The sequence below is a fragment of the Enhydra lutris genome, unplaced genomic scaffold (genome assembly GCF_002288905.1).
Source record: "Enhydra lutris kenyoni isolate GAN:26980312 unplaced genomic scaffold, ASM228890v2 scaffoldscaffold88, whole genome shotgun sequence".
Taxonomy (NCBI): domain Eukaryota; kingdom Metazoa; phylum Chordata; class Mammalia; order Carnivora; family Mustelidae; genus Enhydra; species Enhydra lutris.
In genome coordinates, this window is record NW_019154172.1 from 134,634 (window position 1) to 147,013 (window position 12,380).

The window sequence follows — 12,380 nt, forward strand, 5'->3', positions numbered from 1 at the left end:
AAAAGAAAAATGGAGCTGGGTGCAGAATAACTAAGATTGGCAAAGGTTGATACCTAATCTATGAACACCAGTCCAGTGAATCATTATCCTGGATCTTGTATACATTCAAAAGTATCCATAATACAAAATATAATACAAGACACGATGGGGAGAAATTCGATTTTGGATACTACTCTTAGAACATTAATGTCATCAGAAAGTTTTAGGTTCATTTGATAACATCACATAAACTGAAGTTTTAAAAGTTCTTATTCAAAAAAAATATAGTCCTTTAGATTATGCATGGTTTTACTTTATTTTATTTTTTTAAAAGATTTTATTTATTTATTTGATAGAGATCACAAGTAGACAGAGAGGCAGGCAGAGGGGGCAGGGGAAGCAGGCTCCCCACCTAGCAGAGAGCCCGATGTGGGGCTCAATCCCAGGACCCTAAGATCATGACCTGAGCCGAAGGCAGAAGCTTAACCCACTGAGTCACCCAGGTACCCCAGCATGGTTTTATTTTAGTGTACAACCCATTTTGCTCAAAGAAGATTCTATTGATTTAGGGTCATATACTTTTATAGATAACTAAACTATGTGGTTAACAAGTAATAACCATCAAGTCTAAAAGTATATTTGTTATGACTGTAGTTACAGATGTTTCCCTGCAGGTGTGAGGGGCCTTCTCCCCCCATAGTTTGCCCAGCCAGGTCTGCTGGTCCTGACATAGTCCTGGCAGCCCACAGAACTAGTCCTTGGGAGACCCACAGCAGGCAGGCTCACCAATTCCCTTTGCTTTATTGCTTTATTTAATAGCTTCTTTAATAAACCTCACATTTAAAGGTTTTAAAATTAAATCAGTATCAAAAACTATTTCATCCTTAGAAGAAGCATGTTATTTCTAAAAAGCTATTTTTATATTAAAATTACAGAAGGATTTGTCCCAGAGTTGCAAAGTACCCTCTTCAGTGATGATAAAAGGGCCCCAGTCCTTATTTTGGCAATCACTCCCTTCTTGGATCCAGAGCTTAACATCAGACAATGACTGGGGCAGTCACCTGTACACTCCGTGGTCTTCATACCCTGAGCACACGGTAGGCTTCTTCTCATAAAATCGGTACATTACATATTGTTTGAAGATCCACCTGCCACAGGGACTTAAACTAAGCCTCTGTTGCCTGTCCTTTTACATGGGGGATAATAAAAACACTGCCTCAGAGGCATGCTGTATTAAATGGGTAATGTATATGATATAGCCACCATTGTGCTGGGCACAGAGAAAAAGTTCTCTCTGTGGAAGGATCCATACATCCTCAGAAAGCAGGGGACAAAATGCCTTCTTTTATATTCCTGCTCCCCAGTCAGTACTTTAGGTACACATGCCTGCTGCCTAGGTCCCACACAATGGCTCCCTTCTCTTGTTGGGCCCTCACAACCATACAAGGGTAGGCAATATAAAATTTGCATTTTCCTGTGAAAACTTGTTCTCATGTTGAGATTTTAATTTTTTTTTTTTCCCCAGCGAGGGAAAGGCTTATTGCCTTAGCCACCAATGTTTACAGCAGGGGTTGACTACCCTGCTGCTGTCAGCACTGTTAACACTACTGAGGAGAGAATCAGCCCAAGTCTCCAACCTCCACACCACCCCCACCTGATCTCAGTGAGGGGACAGTCCTGGAGTCTCAGCATGGGCCCTGACTGTTACAGCAGCTCACTGCCTAATGGACTTCCACAGCAGAACCCGGAGATCTCACTGCTGTTTCTCACAGCCTACAGAAGGAAAGGAAAGATCTGTATCTTCTTTTCTTATTCATCTTATGTCCTAATGCAGTTATTCCAGGACCTGGAGTAAAGATATATTTAAATACAAAACGCCTTAAGACTTTACTTCCTTGGAAACTGATCTGCACTCCTTTGGAAATTGATCTTCAAAGTACTGATGAGAGAAGGAGACTTTCACACCAGACGACGTGCCAGTGGGAAATGACCTGGAGACACCCTGTTAGGTAAGGACACACATCATTCAGATCTCAGGGCTGAGAGGGGCATGTAAAAGTGTTCAGAATAAACTGCAGCATATGCACAAATGTTCTTTCTCATTAAGGGACATGCACACTTTTTTGGTCTCAAAATCTTTCTAAGTCACGACGACATTAATTAAGTTACATTTACAAGTTACAGAATGATGGCATAATATTTATTAAATGTTAAACTTGTATATATTTATGTTTATCTATGATTGCTTAACATTGTAAGCATATGGACATTTCTACTTTTACTTTTAATATTTAAACCAATAATTTTATTTAAATATTCTAGGCTTCTGTTTTTTGTCAGTTTGGCATTACACATCATCCACTTGGGAGACAACAGTAAGAAGCATTTTATTTATAGTCTCTTTTTATTGTATATTTATTTCTTAATCATCATCAGTCTCACATTTTCAATGTTTTTAAAAGATTATCAAAAAAAGAAACATATAGCTAACAGAGAAGAAATCAACAATGCTACAGCCCAGAAGCTCCAGCAGGAAACGCTCAACTGGATCCTGAATAATTTGGGGGAGGGGAACGGAAGCATGGATGGGTGGCAGCCGGAGGATTCAAGTACCTACTTCAGGGCTTTCTCAGGTAGTAAGTGGCATTGCCCCCCAAAAACTTTTCTGGTCATCTCCATTACTGTCCTCCCAGTTTAGGATCTGAGAACAACCTGGAATAGATTAAGGATAAAATGAAAAACCCAACAAACCACAATTTATCATCTTCACATGAAGATATACTATAAAGTGAAAAATATGTCCTAGTGAGGTGTTCTTTTGCTGTGAAAACAAGTTTTACTCTCTCACTGGTACAATATTGCATTTGCTCAGGTCTCGAGGAGTGTGATTTAAATATATTCAAAACAAAGATTCCAACCCAGGTTAAAAGCAGGCCCTTGCTTGGCTTATTGCAGACTCTCAGGCTCCAGACCCCATGTCTCTCAGAGGCAGGGTGGGGGAGGGGCCTTGTCCCCCTGGTGGGGACCAGAGCTTGGGAGGGTTTTTTGTAGTCATCCCACTGTGGGTGGTCCCCGCCTTGAAGGCCTGTTTTTAATCACTGTCCTGGGAAGTCACCCCCTGACTTTAACATCTGAAAGGAAAGGAGAGAGAAAATCCTATTTGCAGGGGCCAGGGTTTTTCATTGGGTCCTTGAGCTGCTTCCTGACCCTCCAGTACCCCTGGCAGTTTGTTTTTAATCCTTAAATTAACAAGTAGGGTCTACCTGAGCAAACACACTTGGCAGGGAGTAAAATTTTATTGCCTCTCCAGGCAATCTCATGAGGCCCTCTCAGGGGTAGTCTAAGGCAAAGGCACAGGAAGCAGGCAGACTTGAACACCCAGGCCTCCCGCCCACAGGTGTACCCCCAAGGCTCAGCTGCTGCAGGAATGGTGGCACCTGCGTGCTGGGCAGCTTCTGCATATGTCCTGCCCACTTCACTGGCCGTTATTGTGAGCATGATCAGAGGCATAGGTGGGCCTGTGCAGGAGCCTGCCTGCAAGTGGGGCAAGGACATGGGAGGGAATGAGGGGAGAAGAGGGGCTTGACCTTGCAGAGGGGAGTGGGTGTGGGTAGGGGGGCCTTCAGGGTAGCGCGTGGGGGAGGGGAGTGGGGTGTGGATGGGAGTGGGTGCAGGGGCCCTGTGGGGCTCGGCATGTCTGGGAGTGGACACCAAGGGTGGAGAGGACAGGCAGGGTGGGGGTTGGGCATGGGTAGTGCACACAAACCAGAAGGGCTGACACTGCCTTTCTGTCTCCTCAGTGAATGCGGCGCACTCATGCATGGAGCCTGGACCTTCCACAGCTGCCGCCTTTGCAGGTGTGTCTTCTCAGTCCTACACTGTCTCCCTCAGCAGACGCCAGACAGCTGTGGTAAGTGGACCTATGTCCTGTGCACACAGTCCACACTGGCAGGGATTTTTCCTTTGTAACCCCCAATCCATAGAGATCTAGCTGTTCCAGGTGACACAGAAATGAGAACACGGTTGATTGATCACTTAGGAAAGTCACATTCATTGTGAATCACGTAGCATATTATCACTATTATTTAAAATGATTCCTAAGTTTACTGTGCCCAGGTACTGGGTTTAAATGTGTTTTCCAAACAGTGTCCTTAAGTGTCCTCTCAGTGAGCAGACTCTGGGGAGCACACAAGTTGCTAAACAGAGCCAACCCTGGCAGGGAGGTTACTGACTAAATCTCTAGCTATTTTCCTACACCACACCAACACCATTTCCTCAACTGTGAAGAGAGGAGGGTACTGGAGCAGGACAGGAATAGGCATGGATGGTCTGGTTCTGCCCTTTACAGCCAACCACACAGTCCCAGAGAAGGAAGGTACCTTGTAAGCAAAACTCAGGCCTGCCACGCATATTAAGAGCCAGGAGGGTGTGGAGAACACATGGGGTGAACACTCATTTGTGAGAATTCTGAGCAGTGAGCAAACTCAACACAAATATTTCACTCACTGTAAAACTCAGTGAAGAGTGTGAATTTTCTGCATCAGAAAACAAATGTAACACTCTGCTATTGATCTTGGGCAGGGCCAAGGGGCACAGGTAAAGAAGGCACAGCATTTCAATGCCACATGCTGTATCCTCTCCCCTCTTCAGCATGCTCCACATGGACTCCAGTGAATGAAGGCACAGCCCTTCAACCTCTTCATCAGCCATGGGGGCCTTGGTTGTGCAGTGAGCAGTCAAAGCTTCTAAAGCCCCTTTTCTGTTCCTCTGTCCACCTTCTTCAGCTCTGGCCAAATCACAGATGTTCAGCACCACTTCCCACCCCTTTGTCCATGGTCAGGACTGCAGTGCAGGGGCACCACCACTGGGGGTGGAGCCCTCCAAACCAACCTCCTGCCCCTGCCTTCCTGGTGGGGCCAGTAGTGGAGGAGCACACTTAATGAATGCTCAGCTTCCAAGCCACCTTCCTGCTCCTCCTTTCCTCTTCTGCAACCTTGGGTAAGATGAGCTGTCAAGAGATGTTTAATGAAAAAAAAAAAAAAAGAGATGTTTAATGAATGTACAACCCATCAACCCCCCTTTCTGCCCCATTCCTTCTCATCCAGCTGTGCATAGTTGTGGGCAGTGCCAGTAGGAAGAGAGAAAGTATAGTACAGTATTTCAAAGTGTTGCAGCTTGTCCTCCTTCTCTCATGCCCACTAGGTTTCCAAAGCCCTTCCTCTCTTTCATTTGCTGGGCTTATGCCCCTGATCCACTGGCTGCTCCTTTTGTGCCCCCAGAGAATGGAGGACACAAATTAAGGAACAGGTATTGGAATTGCAAGTGGGACGTGTGTAGTCCTACAGGTGAAGTTATTTCCTACATGCCATTGGTGCTCCCAGCAATAATGTGGGAAGGGGCTAGTTGTGGTCATTTTCAGTCTCCTATGCAAGGCCACTTTGGGTTCAGAAGCAACAGGGCAGGGACTAGATTTCAGATTATCTGCTTACTGTTTTCTATTCTTGGAAACATCCAAGGGTGCAAATGCTGTCTGCCAAGGACAGTGACAATGGCTTCTACATGTGACTTCTGCTCATCATAGTTAAACAAAATAATAATATTTCACAGTAATTTGTCAGGTGTCAAAGGATAGGAACACTTTTGTACTGTTTGACCCACTGATCCTTCCTCAGGGCAGATGACTGGTGGCTTGCTGACAGAGATGATGATGACATGAAGGATGATGATGAGAATGATGATGGCTGTCAGTTATTTCAGGCACTTTATTCACTTCATCCTATTTGAGTCTCTTAAGTCCATGAAATAGGTATTATTATACTTTTTATATTTAAGGAAACCGAGGCTTATAGGAGTTGACTCCAACAGCTAATAAACAAGGTTTGATATTTTTCTCTTAAGAGATTAATCACAAAAAGCTAATTGCTAATTTAGAAATACTTTATAACATTTAATTATTGAAAAATACTACAAATAAACATACCATAGCATATTTGATATAATTAATGTTATTTTATGAATAGTGAGAATATTAATTCATATTCATAGATTCATATTAATCTATGAATAAAATTGTTACCATTTATGGACATTGTGAGGACATCCCTGAATTTTGTCAAATACTTTTTTTAGTTGTGATATAATTTGCATATAACATTGTATTACTTTCAGGTGTGCAACACAATGATTTGATATTTTTGTATGTTGTGAAATGATCAGCATACTAAGTCTACTTAACATCCATCACCTCATATAGTTATGGTTTTCTTTCTTGTGATGAGAACTTTTAAGATCTACCCGCTTAACAACTTTTTTTTTTTAGATTTTATTTATTTATTTGACAGAGAGAGAAAGAGATCACAAGCAGGCAGAGAGGCAGGCAGAGAGAGAGGGGGAAGCAGGCTCCTGGCTGAGCAGAGACCCCAATGCGGGGCTCAATCCCAGGACCCTGAGATCATGACTTGAGCTGAAGGCAGAGGCTTAACCCCCTGAGCCACACAGGTGCCCCCCACTTAACAACTTTTAAATATAGATTTATTATAATCACCATGCTATATATTACATCTCCATGAGTTATTTATTTTAAAACAGGAAATTTGTACCTTTGATCTTTGATCTTCTCCCACTTTGCTCATCTACCAACCCCCACCTTTGACAGTCACCAAACTTCTTGTTTCTTTGAGTTCTGTTGTTTTTATTTCTTTTACGATTTCACATGTGAGAGCTTATGGTATTTCTCTTTCTCTGTTCAATTTATTTAATTTGGCATAACACCCTTAAGGTCCATCCATGTTGTCACAGATGGCAAGATTTCCTTCTTTCTTATGGCTGAAGATATCCTATTATATGTGTTCCTGTTACCTATCATATATTTTCTTTTATTGACATTTATATCCTATTCATTTAATTTATATCACATTTATACATATTTATATCATATATGCTCTTTGTCATTCATCCATCAATGTTTGCTTATGTTGCTTCCATATTTTGGCTATTGTAAATAGTATGTGGTGAACATGGAGGTACATATACATTTTTGAGTTAGTATGTTTGTTTCCTTTGGATAAATGCCCAGAGGTGGAATTGGTGGATCATATGGAGATCTATTGTTAATTTTTTGAAGAATCCCCATACCTGTTTCCATAGAGGCTGTACCAACTTAAATTCCCACCAACAGTGCATAAGGGTTCAGGATGTGCCATTTCTGTACTCTTTCTATAAGAATAATTATCAATACAAACTAAAGATATTTTTGATAGTGTTATTTAGAATATTGAAAATATGGCCATATTCTAAATTAAACAGTAAGTAACTGTTTTAAATCCTTTTTTTTTTAAAAGATTTTATTTATTTATTTGACAGAGAGAGAGAGAGAGAGATCACAAGTAGGCAGAGGCAGGCAGAGAGAGAGAGGGGAGAAGCAGACTTCCTGCTGAGCAGAGAGCCGGATGCAGGGCTTGATCCCAGGACCCTGGGATCATGACCTGAGCCGAAGGCAGAGGCTTTAACGCACTGAGCCACCCAGGCGCCCCTGTTTTAAATCCTTTAATGGGACGTTGTAAGGATTTTTAAAAACATATGGGAGATAGAATGGAAATTTATGTCCATAACATAATGAAAAAGATGTGAATCAAGGATACACGTCGATGGGCAAGTCACCAGTAGATAACAAAACACTACAAAATCATGACCCTCTGGCACTTCCAGGGACCTGAAGACCAAACAACCTCCAAGGGCCCTTCTTGCTCTGATGCTCTGCAGGTATAAGAATGACAGGCTTTCTTAATGCTGAATAGAATGTTCATGTTCAATTCAATGCTGAATTGAATTTTCAAGGGTATATTTTTCCATTCTAATTCAGAAGAACACTAGTTTTTCTGTTTTCTCTTGTAAAAGAAGGATAACCTACCCTCTACTCTCACATAGATCTTGAAGGATAAAATTTATGCCAAATCATCTCCTTTGTTGGTGTGAGCTCTTTTGTCATTTTTCTCTTCCATGATCTAAAATAGTGTTTTGTGAATAATATTCTCAGTAAATATTGAATGGATGGCCTTTGGCAGTTAGTTCCAAATACATATTCAAAGAAGAAACACCATATAAGCCATTATCTATTATTACATTGCAATCAAAAGAAACCATTTCTAGTATTCTAAAAACAGTATGCTTGAGGCAGGCAACTGTCATTATCTCTACTATTTTCTTCATTTACATTTGGTAATTTTGCATTAAAAAAGACGGTGTAGCGGGGCGCCTGGGTGGCTCAGTGGGTTAGGCTGCTGCCTTCGGCTCAGGTCATGATCTCAGGGTCCTGGGATCGAGCCCCGCGTCGGGCTCTCTGCTCAGCGGGGAGCCTGCTTCCTCCTCTCTCTCTGCCTGCCTCTCTGCCTGCTTGTGATCTCTCTGTCAAATAAATAAATAAAATCTTAAAAAAAAAAAAAAAAAAAGACGGTGTAGCATAATAGAAAAAGCATGGGAAAATCCCTCCAAAATCCTTTTCAAATCCCCCCAGATACTTGTTATAATATTTACGATCCTTATGAAGGGTTGAATAACTTGTTTGTGTTTCAGTCTCTGCAAATGCAAAATTAGAGCTAAATATTTACTCCATTGATTTATTAAGATGAGAAGGACTTTACCTGTTATATATGATGCACAAAATAAATTATTATTTTATTATCATCCTCATCAGCAGTGTTCTAGTCAACATACTGAGGTTTAAAAAATTATTTCATAATCTAGCATTTATATGCAAGTTTACTGAAATGTGTTTTCTGGTTTGTGAACAATATCCACTAATTGAGGAGCATTAAGTTTAACAATAATTGGTTAAACAAAACAAAACAAAAAAACACAAGCGTCCAAGTAGCAGGAAGTTTAGTGTCAAAATAGGCCCCAAACTCATTATACCAAGAAGGTGGTTCTTCCCACATATAGCCCCAAAGAATTAAGTATTTCATTAGCCTAAAGAACCAGTTTAGTGTTCTCAAATTTAGAGTCTAAGTACTGACACAGTGAAGTAGCAAACTCAAGTGCCTTCAGGGGTAAACAGGGAATGTGAATGTCAAGTTAGGGTCAGTTCAAACCTAACCTCATGCTTCCAACTCAGTTTTAAAAAATGTATTTCTGTCAAATAAATAAATGAAATCTTTAAAAAATATATGTATATATTTCTGACACCAACCAACCCAAAAAAATGAAACAAAAATCATAGGGCCAGAACCAGCCTGTAGGCCTATGGGAAAGATGGCTTTTCAGGATCATGGCCCCAGCCAGCTCCAACATGCTGTATGGGAAAGAGAGACCCTTTGTCCTGCTCTCCAGGGACATTCTCCCATGATAGGTGCCATTCCAATGGGTAAGGTTCTCTGGGTGACCTGGCAGGAGAGGTAGTCATCTGGCTCCCAGAGGTATCTGTAAATTGGAGAGTTTTAGGAATACTCGTTCCGGACCTCATATTAAAATATGACATTACCTTCATTCAAGGTGGTCTTGAACTTTTTTCCATTTTGATTTCCCACTCCACTTCAGTAAAAATACTTGAGTATGTTCCCCATTCAGTGGTGGTGAGACAGTTGCCATGCAGAGCATGTGCAAACTTGATTTTACTTATATCTTCTTTTTCACATAGGCACAGGACTAACACACATGATAAAAATCTTTGCTATGCCTGACCAAGTCTAAAAAAGGCCTTTTGATAAGAATACAATAAAAATCCTAGTTTATAGTAAGTTATACACTGGTAGCAGTTTCCTTTTCAATATGAAGTGAGTTAATGGTCATAGAACAATTGATTCAGTAGATTCTAATCAGTACAGTAAAATACTGTAAGACTTAGTTTTAAATTTTCCTAAATGTAGAGTGGAAGAATATTTTCTCCCTAAGCTTAGTGAGTAACCTGGGGCCTCCTGAGAGGGACACCATGTGGTACTCATAGCCCCACTTTGCGGACCCCTGCTGACTGAGCTGACTTGGTCTAATCAAATTCCCAAAGCTGACTAAAACAATAGCCTTTGAGCTTATATATAATAAATGACTGCCAAAAAGGGCCTTAATCTTTTTACCAGGCAGCCTGCTTCATTCTACTGGGGAGAGTAAAAACTGAAGCTCAGTATGGACAGACCCCTTTCTCACCTGAATAGCTTCTTACATGCAGATCACCTGTCTTAGCATCAGCTTTTCTGGAGCCTTCCCTGGGTCCAGATGTTAGATTTCCTGTTTTGTGAGGTTTTCGTACACTGGAACAACCCTTTCACAGAGTGGGGTAGTATAGGGAAGTGGTACCCAGGCCTAGAGTGGGCCACACCTCAGTCCTATCCTGAATCTAGCCTCTTAGATGGCCCCACCATAGACCACCTGTGAACAGGTAAAGAGTGGGTACCTGTTTCCATTGCTTGTCATCATTATCTGTTAACTTCCACTGTGTCATGCTCACCATAGGTTCTCACATTCAGAGAGCAACTCCTGGAGGGCTTGTAGGGGGCAGGACAAGGCAGGCCTGTCTGAGGTCTGGTGGTGGGGTGAAAGGGGAAGAACACCAGGTGGGCTTCTGCCAAGCAGTCTGGGTAGAAGTTCCTGTAGTTAGGCCCTTCCTCATCTGCATGCTTACCTGCCCAGTCAACCATACATAGGCCCAGATTGGCCTGTGAGAATGCTTTAGTGCAGTTGGCACCCCTGCCTGCCCATGGTCAGCTTCACATCATAATCACTCATAATCACTCAGCAGGGATTTTAGCTAAGACCCCTGCTGGGTCCCACTGCTCTTAGGACTCCCACCCAACACCTTTGAGGTGGGGTCCCACCCACACAGAAAGCCAGACTCACTTCTTCAGGCTAAGAGAAGCCACACTGTGACAGCCAGGAAGGTGAGCACCTTGGGGTGTGACACCAGTCCCCAGATTGCTGGGGAGCTGTTCATTTTTGTAACTTCCTCTGTGGGAAGAGTAGCCATTGCTTTCAGAATGGGTGCTTTCTCCTGTTTAATAAGTGGTACCTAGCCAAGGGGATGGTATTAGGACTCATTTGGAGAAGAGTTGGACCTTCTTTGCAACACAGGGATGCAAGCTATTTTATTTTATTGTATTTCAAATCACACCTCTTTGCCCCTAATTGCTAAATGACCTGATGTGAAATTCTCTGAAAGATCACCTTTGGTCAGCACATAGGCTAAATGAGAAGAGCTGAAGAGTTGTTTGTTAAGCTCTAAAAATGTAAATTCTCTTTCAGCTCTCTAAGTCCCACGGAAATCCCCTTGTTTCTGTTTGCAAGGAAAGGACTAGGAAAGCTCCAGGAAGGTCCTTCTTCCTTGAACTGGGCCTCCTACAGTGGGGCTTCCTTCCTATGCCAGGTGAGCCAACTGTTGCCTCAGGCCTGACCTCAAAACCCTCTATCTCTGCAGCAGAGCCCCAGCAGCAAAGGCTGGTGAGGAACCTCAGACAGAATAGGGCCTGTATCAGAGCAGGTGGAGACAGCTCTATTTCAGTTTCTTAAAACCAGCATGTGACAGTGTCTCTCCCACCCTCTGGATTTTTTTTTTTTTTTTTCAGACCTGGAAGAGTTTCTTGCTGCGCGCTCAAATGGACAGAACGCACACCGCGTGCTGAATGTTCTCGTCCTTCTTCTGTGCTCACTCTTACAAAGGCTCCTTAGGGAAGGGAGAGATGGCTGACTAGACCCTAGGGGGCCTACCCCACAGTTCCACACTGGCAGAAACTTGGCCTCCCCAGTGCAGCTTGAGCAAGCTTGGTCCTCTGTGGGAAAGCTGGGACTTGTGCAGCCTCTCAGTTTCTGTGTTGTAGGTAATAGATTTGTTTTATCTCCTATCAACTGAAGCATTAGATGAATATATTCATTGTTTAATAAATATTTTCATGAAAGAGACTGTCTCATTTCCCTAAGCCTTATTTCCAGGTCTATGACTTAGACACCATGAGTAAACACTTGAGCTGGGGCCTATTCAACCCTAAATTCTCTCTGATGATTTCAGAGTGAACTGAGCACACTGCCCCTCCCAGATGACAACTCTTCCTCGAGTCTCCCTTCATTTTCCACCCCCACCCCCCCGGCACGGAGATGTGCCATGGACGTGGCAACACTTCACATCATGCATTTGTTCACTATTCATCTCCCCCACTACTCCCTACATCCTTGGGAGGTAGACACAGCACCATATGGGCTGTGCTCTGGGTCAGTCAAGGAGCTAAAGCCTAAAAAATGCTTCATTGAGAAGGTAGACAAGACAGGGGAGGGACAGTGGGAAGGAGGGATCCAAGACTTGAGTCTGACAGCCATTCAATCCACCTCCTTTTCTGTAGCTTCCTCTACTAGCCAGGGCTCTCGTGATCCACTTTTCAGGGCGATTAGCACTTACTGGGATTATCACCATCTCCTTAGAAGGGGAA

General features: G+C 42.6%; 1 protein-coding gene across 1 annotated transcript; it reads left to right on the forward strand.

The window, feature by feature from the left end:
• The first annotated feature begins 1,965 nt into the window (after positions 1–1,965).
• LOC111161980 (cryptic protein-like) lies at positions 1,966–11,647 on the forward strand. Its single transcript, XM_022526109.1, has 6 exons — positions 1,966–1,988; positions 2,302–2,354; positions 2,442–2,455; positions 3,319–3,491; positions 3,780–3,889; positions 11,526–11,647. The coding sequence occupies exons 1-6, from the start codon at positions 1,966–1,968 to the stop codon at positions 11,645–11,647; spliced, it is 495 nt and encodes a 164-aa protein (XP_022381817.1).
• Positions 11,648–12,380: the final 733 nt, after the last annotated feature.